The following is a 17,380-nucleotide window of genomic DNA, read 5'->3' as shown; positions in this document are numbered from 1 at the left end:
AGGGAGGACTGATTGAGGAGAGGGTAGCAAATCAGGACAAGGAATCCCAGGATGTTAGGGTGGGCCTGGATGGGTCTGGGGGACTGGCAAGGGGGCATCTCATTTAATCAGTTTTGACCTTGCAGCGTGTGTATGTGTGTATTTTAAAACTAAAATGAAAAGAAAACAACTACAAGGAGGCCGAAGGGGCCTTTGGGTGACTCACTCTGCCAGCAGCAGTGTGGACCAAGGACACGTTTTTCAGTGCATGCCACACACACACACACACACACACATCCTGGCCATACATGCCACACACGTGCCATGCACACTCGCACATCGGGTCCTCCCCATTGGAGCCAGGGTAGCTTCAGACTGTTATTTTCTGGATCCGCTCGCCATCTGCCTGCTCTGTCCAGGCCTCTGCTGGCCTGTCTCCCCGGCCGTTAGCACCCTGGCCTGCCCCAGCGCCCCGCGGGCCATCTACCAGATGTAGCCTCCGTCATCCGCCTCGCCAGCCTCGCCCTCCTCTTCTGCCTCCTCGCCTGCTTCCTCTGTCTCCTTCTCCTCCTCGTCCTCCCAGCCGACACCGCTCCCGAAGTCCCCTGAGAAGCCCATGATGTCGTCTGTGAGGGGAACAAGCCAAGGGGCAGGTTAGCATCCTGCTAGCAGGAAACCTTGCCACACTGAGCTGGGCCTCTGGCGGCTGTCCGGCCCTTACCACAGTCAGGGCTCCCATGCGTGCGGGTGCCGGTCAGCTCCAGGCCCAGCTGGTCCACACACCAGCAGTCGCCGCTGCTCTGGTCGCACTGCATCTTCCGGTAGTAGCCATCCTCGTCACAGCTCGGGATGAAGACTCCTGAATGGGGCACGCCCCGCAGGGTCAGAGCAGGGGCCTCGGGGTGTGGGCTCTTCCCAGAGGTGGCCCTGGGACCTTGGGTTCACAGGGTCCCATACCCCACCAGATCCCAGCCAGCGCAGGTACTGACCACCCAACAAGCTCAGACGTCCAGGGTTGGACGCCAGCATTTATTCCAGCTTGACTGACCAGAAACAAGAAAACCTGCCTTTCTAAACCACCTGCTCAGCCCCTACAATGGCTCCCATCTGCCTCCACAGTTCCCAAGTCCTGCAGGATGGCCAGGGTGACCTCGTTGTGCCAGATGCCCTCCATCCTACAGCTGCTCCTCTGCCTGGCTGTCTCCTGCCAGCAATGCCAGCTTCTCCTCCCAGCCCTCTGATTCTGACCTGCCCTCAGGCTGCTCCTCTGTTCACTTAACAGACACCGACTGACATCCCCACTCTGGCGGCCCCAGTGATAGACTCTGCCCACTTAGTAGGGGTGAGATAACATAGAAATGTTAACACCAGGCACCCCAGGACATGTGCCCTAAGGCCCAGGGCAGGGGAATGCAGACCAGAGAGGATTGCTTCCAGGAGGAAGATCCTGGCTTCCTGGCAGAAGTGGCACTAGTGCCTGCCCCCAAAGGCCACTGGGTTCTCAGTCAATACGGCTTTGCAGGGAGCTTCCAGTGTTTGGTTTCATATGTGCCGGTCTCACTGCCCAGTTAAAGGCAAAGCTGCACCCAGGAGCTATAAGGCCCCATGGGATCTGCCCCTCGGACCGCTGTCCTCTCAACCACCACGCTCAGCCACACGGGTCCTTTCTGTGTCCCAAGAACGTTTTCCTGCCCTCAACTCTGCTCCTGGCTACCTCGTTCTCATCCCTCAGGTCTCCTCTTGAACACCAGCTCCCCAGAGAGGCCTTTGCTGACCCCAGGCTGACTTCTGTCCACTGTGCTCTCCCTCAGCACCTCAGCTACATACAGGAGCCACAACCGGTCGCTCTGTCTTTCTGGTGTGTCACCTTGTGGGTTGTGTTTCCCCAAGTAGGCTGTGTGCTTTATGAGGCCAGGGACCACTACTGTCTTGCCCATCAGTTCTGACCTAGGCTGGGTTTGCTGTTGTCTCTCCAGGGCTGGCACTCAAATGTTTGCCGAGAACACGAGCATCTGCTATGGTGGGGCCTCCCTTGAGCTTTGCACACACCCTGGCTGAAATGAATTGAACAGAGAGTTCTAGGAACCTTCTGTATCCCTACCTCCAGCCCCGGCAGGAATGGGCACAAAATCAGTGCTTAAAACACACTTACTGAGGGGCTGGTTGGGAGACCTTTCCCCACCAGGAGGATAAAGACAGGAGGGAGTTTCCCTCTCCTGTCTTCCTAAGCCAGGGCCTCCTCTGAACTCAGCATCTTCCATGATACCGAGGGGCTAGAGCCTCTGGGCCTCAGAGGGACCCCGGGGCACCTGACTCCTCCTCTGAGTCGAGCCCAGCCCCCTCACCTGGCTTCTTCTTGGCAGCCTCCTGGATCTGGATACGCTCCAGCTCTGCCAGGCAGGGGGGCTCTGCAGGGAGAGAATCAGCCTCTGATGGGGGCTGTCCCATGGTGCTGATGGGATTCACTGAGCCCCCTCAAGGCTTAGAAACCCAGTCAGAGGGCTCTGCAAGATGAAAATACCCAGGCTCTGACACAGCGCTGCCCCACAGTGGGATGCATTGATCCTTCTAAGGTCTCCAAAACTGGCACAGGGCTCTGCCAGATAAGAACACCCAGGTTCCAACTGGGAGAGGCTGTTCCATGGCTGTGGGATGTGCTGGGGCCCCCCAATAAGCCCAGGAGTATCTCTGAGGGTATTGGCCACTCATGGGATGGGTAAACAGGATTCAGAAGAGGAGGTGAATGCACAGATTCCCCAGGGTGAGAGGGCCCGGGGGCAACATAAGACTGGAGGGAACATTAGATGGAAGCCTGAAAATAACTGGCAGCCAAATCTAACTTGTCTGTGACCTTGAGAAGTCCCCTAGCCCTTCCCAGCGGGGGCCTGGCTATCTGTAAAATGAGATCAGCTCCCAGCCTCCTGCCCAAGAAGACTACTATACAGAATGGAGAGCACGAGCTCCAAAGGCCTGGGAAGTAAAAGTGCTGGAGCTGTGCAGAGAGAGCAGGAAGGCTGGGCAGTTACGGGCAGTAAAACTGGTCAAAATACCCAACACTGGCAGAGGGATTTGTGATTTACATGGTGCTCTGCACCCAGATTTTCTCTCTTCACCTTCACAACAGTCTCTGAGGTATTGTTATCTCCCCATTCGGACGAAGAAACTGAACTCGGAAAGATTCAGTTGCCTGCCCGGCGTCCCACACCAGCTTATGGCGGAACCCTAGAGGAAGCCCCAGCCTCGGGCCACAGCTGCTGTATACTCCCATCACACGACCACAGTGGGGACCAGGCCAAACACCAGAGGCAGAGCACAGGCTACCCCACCTCTGGCCGGTCAGCTGAGGCCTCGGAACCTCAGTTTAACCATCGCTGATGGTTATTCACTTGGCCTAGATGATCTCTAAGCACACGTCCTGCCCTGGCTCAGGATACATAAAGCTGACAAATGACGTTATATCTCTAAGGCTAATGATCACACACATAATCACATATTTGGGGCAAGTACTGTGAGATGGGCCTAAAGGTGCAACCACTGAGAAGCCAACCTAGCTTCAGCTTCAGGAACCCTGAGTCCCTTCCAAGCCCTCCGAGGAGCCCTAGAAATTTTACATGTGTAGTTTTTAATACTCTTCCTTAAAGCAGGCCTCCGAAAGTGCATAAGCTTCAGGACCCATAAAATCCACCTTGGAGCCTGCCGAGGAAGGGAGTTCAAGTGCTGGCTTCCCTGGGCTCCAAGAGATGAGGTGCTGAGAGAGTGTAGGAAGTGGGGGAGCAGGAAAAGTTCTGGCATGGGGAGGTAGCCAAGAGGGAGCCACCCCGACTCCCAAAGACAGCCTGGAGCAAGGGGCAGAGCCCGCACAGCAGGGCCGGGGGCCCGAGGCCCTGGGAAGGGCCACACTCACTCTCTCTCCAGAAGCAGAAGCACCACTCGGCGGTAGAAACACGGCCATCCTTGTAGGTGTCGCAGGAGTTGAAGAAGGGGCGGATGCAGACCTCGTACTTGTCCAGGTTGACGGCAGCCAGCTCCGTCTGGTCCAGGAAGAGGTCGGCACTTGTGTCCAGCTTGGAGAACATCCAGCCGATGGAGTCCTTGCAGCTGGCCCCCAGGCTCTTGTCCAGCCCTAGAGAGAAGGCCACGGTTCAGACCTGCTCAAGGTAAATCGCTCCATCCATCTGTCCATCCATCCCTCCACCTCTCTGTCAGCCCCAGCCCTCTGTTCAGGGTCAGAACAGCTCAGAATCCAACCATGGCATTGAGAAATTCGAGAACGGCTGAAGGCCCATCCCTCAGCCTCTGCATAGGACTGCACCCAAACCAGTCAAAACCCCGTTTTGAAAGCCCTTCAGGAAAAATAATTCCTTCCCTTCCCTTGGCCACCCATTTCAGGGTTTAGCTTCCTTCCACTCATTTTAAGAATTTCCTCCTGTTAGCTATCCCAAATCCCTTCTGTCTGATCAAGGCTCTCTCCCCTTGTTCTGAGGTTTAGGTTCTTTTAGGGGCTCAGGGTCTGGCAGGAGGGAGCAAAAGTGGGTGCTCCCCAGTGCAGCCAGGTGGCCCAGTGTACTCCCATCTCCCCATCTCCCACCCTCCTCCCCTGCAGAGCAACCAGCTCCTGTACCACTGGCCGGGTGGGCCCCACTGCTGGCTGAGCCGTTCTGCTTGGAGTTCTCATGAAGGAGCTGGAACCAGTCCCGCAGCCGATCCCCCAAGTCAGCCAGGTCCTGGCCCGTGCAGGTCTCTGCAATCGGCAGAACAGGGAGAAGGGGGTGGAGGGTGAAGGTGGGGTGAAGCAGCAACCATGTTCTCAGCTGGGGGTGCTGCCCTACAGGCCTGGGGCTGGGCAGTGGGATGCCAGAGGGAAGGGGAGTTAGAAATCAGAGGCTCTCTCTCCTCCTCTCCCATCTTCCTCCTCCGCCTCACTCCCTAGCACTAAAAACACCCAACGCAGTCTCCCTGGGATGAGGCCGGGGCCCTCCTGCTCCGTGTAAACCAGACGTCCAGACCCACAGGTTCCCCAGGCCTGTCCCTGTCTTTGCTACTCCTCCTGAAGGAGGCGCCCCGGGGCCCTGGCAGCGAGCCACCTCCCACCCCTAGCCTGGCTGCAGCCCAGCACTCATTACCTGGTTTGCCATCTGTGGAGGAGGTGGCGGCCTGCTCCGTGGGGCAGGGGCAGGGGCCCTCGCATTTCACCGTCAGCTGCTTGCTGCTCAGGCACGCCTGCTGCTCCAGCTTACACTGCACGAAAAGAAAGGTCAGGCTAGGTGACGGGGGCACTGCTAGGGGCACCCTCCAGCCAACCATGGCAGCCACATCTGCCTTCCCCCTTCGAGATGGGAGGGACAGACCCACAAACAGCCTGGAGCAGCCCTCCTAATCCCCCTGGAGGCCACAGGTGTACAGTGGTCAGGGGCAGCAGGCCCAGGAAGCGGGGGGGACTCAAAGGCTCCCAGGAGCCCCACTCCGCACCAGCCTGCCTCTCTGCATAGTTGTCCTTCCCAGGAAACCTCCATCCCCTCACCCCCACTCACCCACTCCTCCTCGCCCTCCTGGCCTCTCCTCTTCCTCCCCACAGTCCCTTGGCCCCTAGGTAACCCGGCTGTGGGCCCCTCCCTCATGGCCTTCCCACAGTCACCTCCATGGGCTCTCTTGATAACAAACAGCTACTGGCTATTGAACATCTGCTAATTCCCTGGCCTTTACAGTTTCCAGAGGGGTTCATCCATTCCTCGCCCTTCAAGTGTTTTCCCCTGGTCGTGTCTGGTTTCTCCCCATGGGATGACCGCTCATGGAAGCGTGTCCTCGTAGCATTTTACAACATGACCTCACCTGGCCCCCGACAGCTCTGTGAGGGAGGAATTGTGTTTCTCATGCTCAGCAGAGAACACGGAAGCTCAGAGAAGCCCAGTGACTCAGCCAAGGCCACGGGGCTGGGCTGGAAGCCAGACCTCCCGATGACCTCCACCTCCCCACAGGGCAGCGCTGGGACCCTCAGACCACAGCCTCCTGCCCAAACCCCGCTTTGCCCTCAGGTGGTGTGACTCAGCGCTCTCCTTCTTTCTCTACCAGCTCCGCCTACGTCCTCTGTACCCTCCTCCATGCAGCTTCTGCCCCTTTGCTTATTCTCTCTCTGCCTTATTCTCCCCGGGTGACCTCATCCCCTCCCCAACGTCAATCATCACCCACAACGGGTGACTCTTTCATCTGCATCTCACCCCAAAAGGGTTCCTAAGACCCAGAACCCAACTCCAGCTAACAGTCCATGCCCTCCAAACACCAAGCAACTCCTCACAGCTAGCAGAAGCATTCACAATTAGCACCCGCATTTCTAGGGTACTTTAAAGTTTATAAAATGCTTTCACAAATACTGTCTCATTTAACACTCACAAAAATCTCATCAAGTTGGAATTCATTCACCCAACCACCGTTCCCTCCCACACTGTCATCTCACGGAGGATTACTTCCTCTTGCCCCAGATTGCCTGGTGCTTGCTGGTGAACCATCCTGTCCATGTGGATATCCACCCATGGGAAGATTTCAACCCCCAGCACCTAGACGACGGAGCTCCTTCCTTCTATTGCCCTCCATACTTTCATGAGGCCCTTTCCTCACTTACTCTGACTTGCAGTTACCGGCCTTCTCCAGGCCCCAGACCCCACCTGCACCTGCCCGAGGTCAGGGGCAGGGTCTGGCTCAGACTCCCGGGCTTGGTGCCCCTGCTGTGGTCGGCCATGCTGAATGCGCCGACAAGTGCATCCGGCCCCACAGCAGTACTGGGAGCCCCACAGAAGGCCCAGCTGAGCTGTCCCCTCTGCTCCCTGTGGACTCCAGTGCACCCCACCCCCACCCCTCCTGGGGCCAGGGCTCCTCACCACTGAGCTGTAAGTGTGGCCATCAGAGCCGCAGACGGAGGCGAGGTGGGCCATGTGACAGGGCTTACACATGGTGTCTTTGTTTCCATGGAGTTTCAGCGCAGGCTGCTTGATCCTTCAGGAGGAGCAGAATGGGAGGGCACAGGGGTGGAAGCAAAAATGAGAGACGGACAGGGCAAGGGAGGGTTCAGGAGACTGGTTCCAAAAAGAAGTTGCTCTTGGTGATCTATAGTAGATGCAGCTGCCTCCCTGCCCCTGCCCACCTCCCACCACCCCCAGCCAGACCCTCTTCTAGCTTATAAAGGTGGAACCAACAGGGCGGGGTATAGACCCCCAGCTTCCCCTTTCCAGCAGGGCCCCCAGGTTGCAACTCCAGGCCCAAGTGTAAGATGTAAAAGGGACTCACACTTGCGTAAGGGGTAAGACCAAATCAAAGGTTGCAAACTGATGGCCCATGGGTCACATCTGGCCTGTAGGATCATTTTGTTTGACCACCAAGGGTTTTTGTTTTTAATTGGGTTATTCATGAACATTTGCAAAATGGAAGAGTTCACATAAAAAAACCCTGGATTTCTGGCCTAGTTAAAATGGAAGATATGGGAGTCCTGGTCCTGCATTTCCAGAAGGCCTGGGCTCACCAGAGTGGTCTGTCACCAAGCTCTCTTCATGCATTTACATTACCTGCCAGGCCCCTACAGGCATCTAAGATTGCAACCCCAAGTCTCTGGTCTCTGAGTCTATGATTAAGGAGAAAGGGGAGGGAAATGGGACCTTCTCCAGGGGGTCTTGGAGTCAGGCAGGGTTTTGTCCTTGGGCTGGAGCTAAGGCCTCAAATGCTCCTCTGCAAGCCTCAGAAGCTACAATCTTAAATATTTCATGAAGTGGTTCCATGTCAGTGCTGGAAGGAACCTCAAACTATCTGGGCCAACCTATTTGTCGGATATGGACACCGAGGCCCAGAGAGGAGATGTGCTTTTCCCTGGGTCCCACAGTTTGGTATCTGATCTCATACAGTGTGGTGGTTTTGAAATATGTCCACAGATACTTTGACACTCCTCCCTTCAAAACATGGAACCTAATTCCCCTCCCCTAGAGTGTGGCAGTACTTAAGACTCGCTCTTAACAAATACAGGTGGCAGAAGTAACAATGTGTGACTTCTAAGACTAGGTCATAAATGTGGCTTCCTCCTTGCTCTCTCTCCCTTGAATGACTTGCCTTACAGGAAGCCAGCTGCCATGTTGTGAGGACACTCAAGCAGCCCTATGGAGAGGTCCCCTTGACTAGGGCCAACAGCCAAGTGAGTGAGCTTGGAAGTGGATCCTCCAGCCTGAGTGCAGCCTTCAGATGATGCAGCCTCAGCCAGCATCTTGACTGTAACCTCCTGACAGTCCCTAAGCCAGAACCATCCAATAGAACCACATCTGATTCTTGACCCTCAGAAACTGTGAGATAACACACATTTGTTGTTTTAAGCCACTAAGCTTTGGAGTAGTTTGTTCCGAAGCAAAAGATAACTGATTCTCTCCTATGTATTAGTTAAGCCCTTGCTCTTTAAGCAAACCCCCTCCAGGCCTCCCACCTCCCCAAGGCCCTCACCTGTGCTCCAGCTTCTTGCGGCTGATGCACATTGCCCGCTGGTAGCCCTGGGCAATGCACACTTTGTGATGGCTGCACTTCACCTTCTGGCAGGGGTCCTTGGTGGTATCCAGGGCTGCAGGGACACAGAGTTAGGACACAGGTCACCTGGGACTCAGTGTTAGAGAGCCCAGGAGCCCCCAGCCCCACTTCTGAGCTGGGAAGCCCCTCTCTCTATCAGCCCTTGATAACCAGAGCTCCTCGGCTTGGAAGTTCCTTCCCCATTTGGTCTGGTTCCCCAAGGAGCGTCCAAAGCCATGATCAGGACTTGCCCTCTGGTCTCAAGTCCTCACGGGTGTCAGTCACCTTCCCCAACGTGGGAGGGGCATGTTACCTTCATCTCCTTGCTGACTGTCCTCCCAGCTCCTGATGTAGTCATCCTAGGGAAGGACGGAGCGGGTGAGGGAGAAGGGAAGGGCTAAGATTTACATCCTAGAGCCGAAGTTCAACCCCAGGGCCAACAGAGGAGAAGCCTGGGCCACTGCTTCCGCATGCCAACTGCCACCATCCTCGTGGTTTCCCAGATGACCCCTGTCCACCCAGGCCCTGCCAGCTGCCTCCCCCAGACCTCTATCCCCCTAAACCCATGTCTAGAATCTCTTCCGGCCTCTCCCCTATCTCCTCTCTCCTTATTCCACACCCCCCATCCCACACTGGATGACGCAGGGGAGGAGACATTGGGTAAGTGTGCAAGGGAGAAGAGAGTGGGGTGTGTAGCTGCAGATACATATGCAGTGGAGCCCCAGGCAGTACTCACCTCTACCTCCTGGGGATCGGGAAGCAGCAGCAGGCCACGGGAACCGGAGCAGGAGGAGAGAGGGAGAGACGAGGATTTTAGTGTGAGGCCTACCCTCAGACCATGTGGTCACGGCTCCCCAGGCCTCATCACGTGACTGTGGATGCTGGGCAATGGTCTTTGATTGATACCATCCTCTGACCTCTATGGCCTCCAACTGGAGAATAGTACTCCTATGTCTTTACAAGAGAGCTTAAGGCCTGGGCCCATTCAGGGCTGGCCTTAGGAGCAGCAGAGGTGAGGCCCATGGCTTTAACGGTGAGGTGCCATCCCTCTACTTCAGGCCCTGAAGCTGGTCCCAAAGGAACCAGCCCTCAACCCACCATCAGAACAGATGTCTGAGGGGCCCATACTGCCTGGGAAGTGATTCTCATGCCTATGCCCTGGCTGTTCCAGAAACACCCTCTCTCCTTCTACCAGGGTCCCTCCCTTCCTAGGCAGTCCCCTCCCCTGACACCTGTTTTTCAGTCAAGGTCTGACTTGCGTGCAGAACTCAGATGGTGCACTGAGAGAAAGGGGGACCATGGCCCCTCCCAACAGCTTCCTCAGTTACCATCGTCCAGCTGCAAATCCTCAGACTCAGAAGATCCTGAAAAGGCCCTCTGAGGTCATCTGTCCCAGCCCCTTCTATGTGCAGGAGAGGCCGGGAAGTCCAGAGACAAGAAATGACCTGACCCAAGTCCCACCATCTCAGAACCCAGGTCACCCAATGCCCAGCACAGACCTCTCTTCTGGATACCGCACACTGTCGGGCACCCGGGGCACACGGGAGCTCTCTCCTCACCCTCCTCCGGCTGCAAGTCCTTCCCCTGGGCCTGTGGACCCTGCAGTGGCCAGAGGCAGAGCAGCTCCCATCCAGCCTAGCTCACTGGCATAAAACCCCAGCTCCTCTGGTTTCCCCACTTTCTCCTGTGGGGTGGAGGCAGCAGCTGAAAACCAGTAAACAGCTCCCAAGGTGCTCCCAGTAGCAGCTCTGCCAGGCAGGCGGGAGAGGGCTTCTCTGGACTGGAGGCTGGCAGTGCCAAGGAGCCAGCTGCCGCCCTCCTCTGCATGGGGCTCCGGGTGCTGGAGGACAGGGGGGCAGGAGAAGCCATGTGCAGCTGCCTCCTCATCGTGAGTCCCACCCAAGGATCAAAACTATGCAAGGATGAGGGCAGAGGCCACACTGTGGGGTAGGGGTGGGAAGGGACCAGACTCCTGTCAGGCCTGGGGAAGAGGGCATGGGGTCCTGCACCGGAGGGCACCCACAGGGCCTTGAAAGCCCAAGGGCTCTGAGGCCTCTGATGTGTCCCCTGGAAGTTGACAAGCATCAGGAACAGGCAGGGGCAAGAGCCCTTATCAACAAAGCCTCCTGGGCAAAGGCCAGAGACGGGCCATGCCGATCAAACAGTTGGCATCAGACCCAGGTAGAGCACGCTGGGGTCAGGTGCAAACCTGAGTGTGTGCTTCTGCACACGCACACGTGTGTGCATTCATTTGGGTCTTCACACGTGCACACTCATGGGCGTGTGTCCCAAAGCACCTGTGTGGGCAGGCATGCGTGTCCTCGTCTGTGAGCATCTGTACCCATGCACACATGTGAAGCAACAGTGTGTGCTGGGTGTTCGTAAGAAAGAAGGACACTTCAAGACAGTTCACCCAATGCCAGTTGGTTTTCATCTAGAAACTAAGTAACAACCCACATATGTGTCCAAGCAGCCAAGTGTCCTGCAGTCCTTGGACCCAGGAGCAGCAGGAGGAAAGCCACAGGAGGGGCTTCTGGAGAACCTAGCCTGGGCGGCCCCCTGGACACTGAACAGACCTGGCTCAGGCACCCACCCAATTCCACAGGACGTGGCTGGAACCCTCTTGAGCCCCTGGGCAAGCTTCCAAGAAGACCGCCAGGCAGCCAACAGGGAACTGCGGCATAATTTCCCTTTATGCCAGGGCCAAAGGAAGCTAGCCCAGACCCAGCCCCTCTTCTCCAGGAGCTCATCAGGGTGGAGGGGTCCCTCCCCTGGTGTCCACTCACCACAGATGGGAAATGAGGCTGAGCATGGCCAAGTGGTTGAGGCCAGGGTTATAAGTTGGGGCAAAAGTAGGGACTGGCCTTCATGGAGTTGGGGTCTTCCCATCTGCTCCATCATCCTCTGAAGGGGAGTGGGCATGAGGTTGTGAAGAGGACGGGGGAAGTGGCTTGTGTGAGTCACCTGCTTTCAACCAACAAGGTCTGTGTGCCCCAGAACCCACCCACACCTGAACTGGAGCAGGGAGGGGTGTTAGCCAAGGGCCTTGATACCTGCTCATTCCCTCCCTCACTCTGGACCTAACCTAATGCCTTAACCTCCAACCAGGCTGTGAGCAGAAGCCTTTGGAACTCAGAACAAAGAAGGTTCTCAAAGGTCAATACCAAGAATTTCTGATTAGAAATCCAGGGGGGAGTGGGCTGGGGGAAGAGAGAGTTCTAAGAAAGGACTATTTCACCATCCAGCCCTGTGAGAGCCCTGGTGGGGAGCCATCTCCACCTACCCCAACCCAAGTGAGGCTAAGACTCCCCCTGATTCAGGATACAGGGACTGAGCCCCTTTTGTATACAAGGGTTGCCCTGGGTTCTAGCTAAGCTCCTTGTCTCCACGGTGGTGGATGAGGTTGGGGGAGGCCGAAGTGGTTCTGGATCCCAGGACCCTCAGTTCCAGGAGAATGGGAGCAGCCAGCCAAAGAGGGGGATGAGGGGGAGAGAGGGCCCTGGAGTCACACAGAAGCCCATGCTCCCTTACCAGCGTACCTCGGGCAAGCACCTTGGCCTGTAGGAGCTCAGCACCTAATGCCTGGACTGCTCAGAGATTAAAGGAGATGGTATCTGAAGGGTGCCTGGTGTCCACAAAATACTCAACAAATAAAAGCTGTTATAGCAGAAGAGACCAGAGACTTCAGGTGGAAAAAATGGTGGAGGGACAGGAAATGGGCAGGGAGAGGCCACATGAGGGGCCCCTGCAAATGGAGAAGAGAGCGGCCACCACTGGGAGAGCAAGAGACCAGTGTGGTGTGAGGAGAGTTGCCCCCAAGGGGTCTCAGTGAGAGGAGCAAGTCCTGTCCACTCCACCTCCTGCTCTCTCTCCAGCCTGCCTTCCCCTCACCATGCCCACTGGTCTCACCCTAGCAACCCCGGCCTCACTTACTGCAGGGTCTCCTCTGGGCTCTCCCTGACCCCGCCCATCTTCCACACCCCTGCAGCCACAGGGATCTGTCTAGAAGATAATTCTGATCATGTTTCTCCCACCTTAAAACCCTTCACTAAATATATAGCTTGCTCTTATTTTGAAAAAAAATGTTTAAAGATGATTAGGTAAAAAGCATTCATATCAAAATGTTAACAGTGGTTTCCTCTGGGGGAGAGGAGTAGAGAATCTGGGCATCTTTCTGCCTTTTTCCAAGTTTCTAAAATTTCTACAATGAACATGTATTACTTTTGTAATGAAGGGGGAAAAAAAAAACCAATAAATATTATATTTAAAAATCCTCACAGGGTTACCTGTCACCTACAGAAGAAAGCCCATCTTCTCTGAGTTTCTTCCTGTCCCCATGTCCTTCCAGTGGATATTTCACTCTGGCCAGGCCTCGGCACAGCCTCCTTCCCCCTCTGGAATGTATGTTTGCATCCAGCCCCTGAACTTCTATTTATCTTTCAAAACCTGGCTTTCACACTTCATCTTCCCTAACCTCGCCCCATATCTAGTTTTCCTTCAGGTGGACTGCACCTAGTAGAAGTTTATTATTGCTCTGGTTACACCAAGCAATGCCATTGCTTCTGCCCTATTTAGGTGGCCAGTTCCTTGAGGGCAGAGACCATATAAAGTTCACCTTTCTATGCCCAACACCTAGCAATAGTAAAAATACACTAATAATAGCTAACATATTTTGAGCAATTACTGTGTGGCAGGCATTGCGCTTTGCACTTTGCACTCATTGGCTCATTTTACTCTTCATGAGAATTTAAGAGAAAATCACTATTATCATCCTATTTCTCAGGTGATAAAAATTGAGGCTTGGAGAGGTTAAGTGACTTATACAGGATCACACATCAACAGCACAGAAGAGCATTGGTACCCCCAGAACTGGGATTCCAGAATCTGTGCCCCTAACCAGGACCCTGTATTGCTCCATAAATTTTCACAGATAAAGAAAGTCCCAGGCCAGGACTGGACCCAGGAGGCCCAATCTCAGCCCATGGTTGGTTTCTCCCACCACACCAGCTCTGCTCCAACCCCTAGGCAGGGAGTCTTGTAAGCAGAGTGGAGAGACTGGCGGTAGTGGGGGAAGACACCTGGGGGCCCCCCTTCTCCAGGCATTTCCAGAACCCTCTTCACCCGCCCCTGGTTCGGCTGGTTTGGAGCTAACCCATCTCCTGCTTTGATCTCAGCAGCTCAGCCCGGTTGCCATGGAGACAGGGCCCACTGTGCCAAGCTGGGGGAGAAACGGCAGTGAGTGTGCAAGCCTAGTCGGGCTTAGGGGGCACATGCTGGGTGTTTCCAAGCGCTGTTTACTTCCTGTCATTTTAATTAGCACCCAAATCACCCGCTCACTTCACAGCTTGAATTAACCCAATCTCCCCCAGCCTCTCCATCTGGTGGGGAGGATGGGACACAGCAGTGAATCAAGCGAAAGAAGAGCAGCGCCCCAGGGCTAAAAACCACCTGGGCAAATCTCCACCTGCCTCTCTGAGGCACAGTGTGATGGAGAGACTGACACCCCCCACCCTCGCCCTGGCGTGGAATCAGGGCACTGGGTACTGGCCTGGCCTGGCCTCTGACTGCCAGCAAGACTGTGGCCTAGAGAGCCTTGCCCTCACTGGAGCCCCTTCCCTTGCCTATAAAGTAAGAGTGACTCCCTTGCCTTCCTCCCTGAGCTGCGGAGGGACCCAGTGCGATAACAGCTGTGAGAGCACTTTGTAAACTGTGAAGCTCTATACTTGCAAAACTCATGAAACATGAGCACTGAAGCTGGGTTCTTCGGCACATACGGTGGGAGTCTGGAGGACAAGGTGGACAAGAGGCACTTCTGGGTCTCACAGTCACAAGGAGCCTCAAACGCAGACTTCTGATGTCTCCAATTGACGCGCTACAGCCAGAGGCACACCGACAGGACCGAAAGATGTGCATCATGAGACTAAAGAAACCACAGCTTCTGTAACCCTATTATGGCACTTCCTCATTTCTTAATAGATCGAGAACCTCTAAAAATGGAAGTGGGCCAGGCCTCTCTCAACCTCTGAAAGGCCCCATAGCTGGCATTATTTTGGCCTCATTCCTCAGGCGAGGGAACCTCTGATGCAACCCAGTCCACTGAGAAGGCCCAGGAGTGGGGAACTTGTAGCTGGGGGCTCCTCCTACCTCTCCCTGCAAAGAGCTGGGGAGCACAGAGGGAGGGACCCAGAAAGGAACAAGCAGGGGTGAAGTGGGGCCCGCCTGGCTCCTTCTCAGCTGAGGCCTGACACCCCTGTCACAGGCCCAGGCGGAAGGCATCTTGAGGAGGCAGCACCCTCCACATGGAGGAGGCTGGGAGGGGAGCAGTCATTAAATATTTGCCCCTCTTTCAGAGGGAGCGGCAGAGGCTGTTAGGCCTGGACAAACAGATAGAGTCAGGCATCTGGCAGACTCCCCGCCTCCCACCTCCTCTCTGCTCGGAGGAATTTCCTTGGAGGACAAAAATGTGCTTATCACTGCCAGCATGCCAGGAGCTCCACCTGGCCTCAGGTATGCCCGCGCTGACCCCCCATGCCCACACTCTGCGGGGCCTGAGCTCTCCACAGCTCCAGGGGCATCTCGGCCCCAGTCCTTGGGTTTCTGGTTCAGGCAGTGGCCCCAGGGGTCCATTGAGGGCAGAAAACAAGAGAGAGGTATAGGGGAGAGTGGGCCTGGAGTTCTGTTCTGAGCTGCCTCAGGACCTCTGTTTCCTTTTTGGAACATGAGTGGGGGGCAGGATTTAAATCCCAGGGATCTCTGAGGAGGGCCAGACACTGGAGCTGAGGAAACACAGATATGGGGTTGTGAAAGAGCACATGGGCTTGGGTGTGCTCGGTTCCTTTATCTGTAAAACGTGGAGGCTCAGCGCTCAGTGCTTAATGCTGCTGAGGCTCCGCAGTTCTGCTCCCCACCTCTCCTAAACTGAGAACTTTGAGAAGAGGGGAAAAGGAGCCCGAACAAGTTCAGACTCTTCCACGTCCTCTAACCTGTGCAAGGGAGCAAGGGATCAGGGAAGGAGCCAGCAGCTTGCATCCAAGCAGGAGTAAGACACTGGCCCAGCCTGCCTTGTCCTTCCTGCTGTGTGCAGCCTTGACCTCTTCTCAGATGTCAGAGAAGAGAGCCACAGGGGCAGGATGCCCTGCCTCAGGGAACCTGGTCTCCACCTGAGGAAGCCCTGTGCTCACCCACCCACAGGTCTGATGGGTGGGTCACCTGCTCGGTGGATTCATTGAGGTGGGGGGAAATTTTGAGCCCCCTACTTCCCAGGAGAAAGGGGAAGGCTGGCTGCAGCCAGGTCCAGGCCCACAGACACAGGGGAGAACAGGGAGGCCTTGGGATAATGTTCCTTCACGGCAGCATTTACTCCCTTATCCTACAAATGAATCACTGGAGTCAGGGTGCCGGGGTTCTAGTTGTGACTACCCCAACCTTTCAGGGTCCAGAAAGAGGAAGAGCTCACCCCAAATAGTCAGCGTGGCTCAGCCCAGAGCCCCAGCTCTCCCTTTGCCCTCTACCACCTGAATCCACAGTGCTGCTCCCTGGGGAAAAGAGGGAGGGGCTCAGAGGACAGGTTAGTTGAGACCCTTCCTGCCTTTCCTATTCCACGGTGCATATACTTATACTGAGCACCTACTGTGTGCACAAAAACCCCATGCAATGCTCTGAGGACGGGGTGGTAAGGTCACAAAGCAGTCTATTCCCAGACCCTACCCTCAGGGACTTGCCTTGGGAGGAATGTGATAAACACCAGCAGGAGGACTCTTGAGATACAAGCCCACAGCATAAGTGATGGTGCAAAGCAGCAACAACATGTGCCAAATGTGTTTATGACCAATAAATGCTGCAGCAACCCCAAGGAAGGGGCTACACATACAACTGAACACTGGCTGAGCCCTCAGGGGGTCAGAGGCTGCGACATTTCAAGAATCACCCTACAGCTTGCAGCTGGGCCTGGGTCTGCCCGCCAAGGTTAGACACATTTTCCCTGTCTATAGCCCTAAGAAGACCCACATTACACTTACAAGGGAACCTACACAGCAGCAGTATGGCCATCCTCAGCCTGGTGTTTGCCCCAGGATGCCATTAGGCCTCATTTCTCAGGTTTCTTGGTCTCTGGTTAATACATACTCAACCCTGACCTAGTCACAGATACCTCCTCAGGAGCAAAAAGAAAATCCTTTTCCTAAACCCAAAGTCCTGCCGCTCAGCTTGTGGCAAGGGGGCAGTTGGCGGGGTGGGGGATGTGCGCAAGTGGAGGGCTGTGGACGGGCTCTAGCGTCATCTTCCGGAGTCACAGAATGACAAGGGCTGCCCATTAAACCAAGGGAAAAATCAAGGGCCAGAAACTGGAAGTGGCTCCCCCAGGGAGGAAGACAAGCTGAGCACCCTCCCAAGGCCCTTGGGGCTCAGGGTAGGATAGAGCTCTTCCACTCCCCCGGACAGCCCTCTGACCTTCTGGAGAACGGAGGGGGTGGTGTTGGCTGGCCATCCTCTGCAGACTGCCTGGAAGTTGAGAGGAGACTCAGACGGCCTCTCTAGGCAAAGAGTGCTCTTCTCTCCCTCTCTTCCCAAGGCCTGGAGCCCCACTGGGTGTTCAAGAGTCTCTCACTGCACCACACTGCTCTGGGCGACGCCAGCCCCTCCAGCGTGGGAGAGGATTTGAACCCAAAGTGGAGTTGGAGGAGGAGGAGGCCAGGGCAGGACCCAGCCTCCCATCCCCAAATCCCAATGATGGAATCCATCCTGACCCAGTTTGGGGTTCTTCTCACACACCCACACTTATCCACGAACACCTGTGCAGCTCATTCCCACACTTGCACTGGGTCAGCAGTATGGGGAGGGGAGAGGGGAGAGATGGTAACAAGGGAGGCCCTTT

The 17,380-nt window shown here is 55.6% G+C and overlaps 1 protein-coding gene across 1 annotated transcript in view; it reads right to left on the bottom strand.

Annotated features, from left to right (window-relative positions):
• Positions 1-462: 462 nt before the first annotated feature.
• The window catches only part of SPOCK2 (SPARC (osteonectin), cwcv and kazal like domains proteoglycan 2), a 21,726-nt gene continuing 4,808 nt past the window's right edge, over positions 463-17,380 (bottom strand). The window contains exons 2-11 of the mRNA XM_007454682.1: positions 9,245-9,253; positions 8,822-8,867; positions 8,449-8,563; positions 6,852-6,966; positions 5,103-5,217; positions 4,601-4,720; positions 3,884-4,102; positions 2,325-2,387; positions 701-838; positions 463-605 (exon numbers count right to left, since the gene is read on the bottom strand). Coding sequence (XP_007454744.1) covers positions 463-605; positions 701-838; positions 2,325-2,387; positions 3,884-4,102; positions 4,601-4,720; positions 5,103-5,217; positions 6,852-6,966; positions 8,449-8,563; positions 8,822-8,867; positions 9,245-9,253 — 1,083 coding nt within the window. The remainder of the gene's footprint in view (positions 606-700; positions 839-2,324; positions 2,388-3,883; positions 4,103-4,600; positions 4,721-5,102; positions 5,218-6,851; positions 6,967-8,448; positions 8,564-8,821; positions 8,868-9,244; positions 9,254-17,380) is intronic.

Source organism: Lipotes vexillifer, unplaced genomic scaffold (genome assembly GCF_000442215.2).
Source record: "Lipotes vexillifer unplaced genomic scaffold, Lipotes_vexillifer_v1.1 scaffold205, whole genome shotgun sequence".
Lineage (NCBI taxonomy): Eukaryota > Metazoa > Chordata > Mammalia > Artiodactyla > Lipotidae > Lipotes > Lipotes vexillifer.
This window is presented reverse-complemented; position numbering and strand designations above follow the sequence as displayed.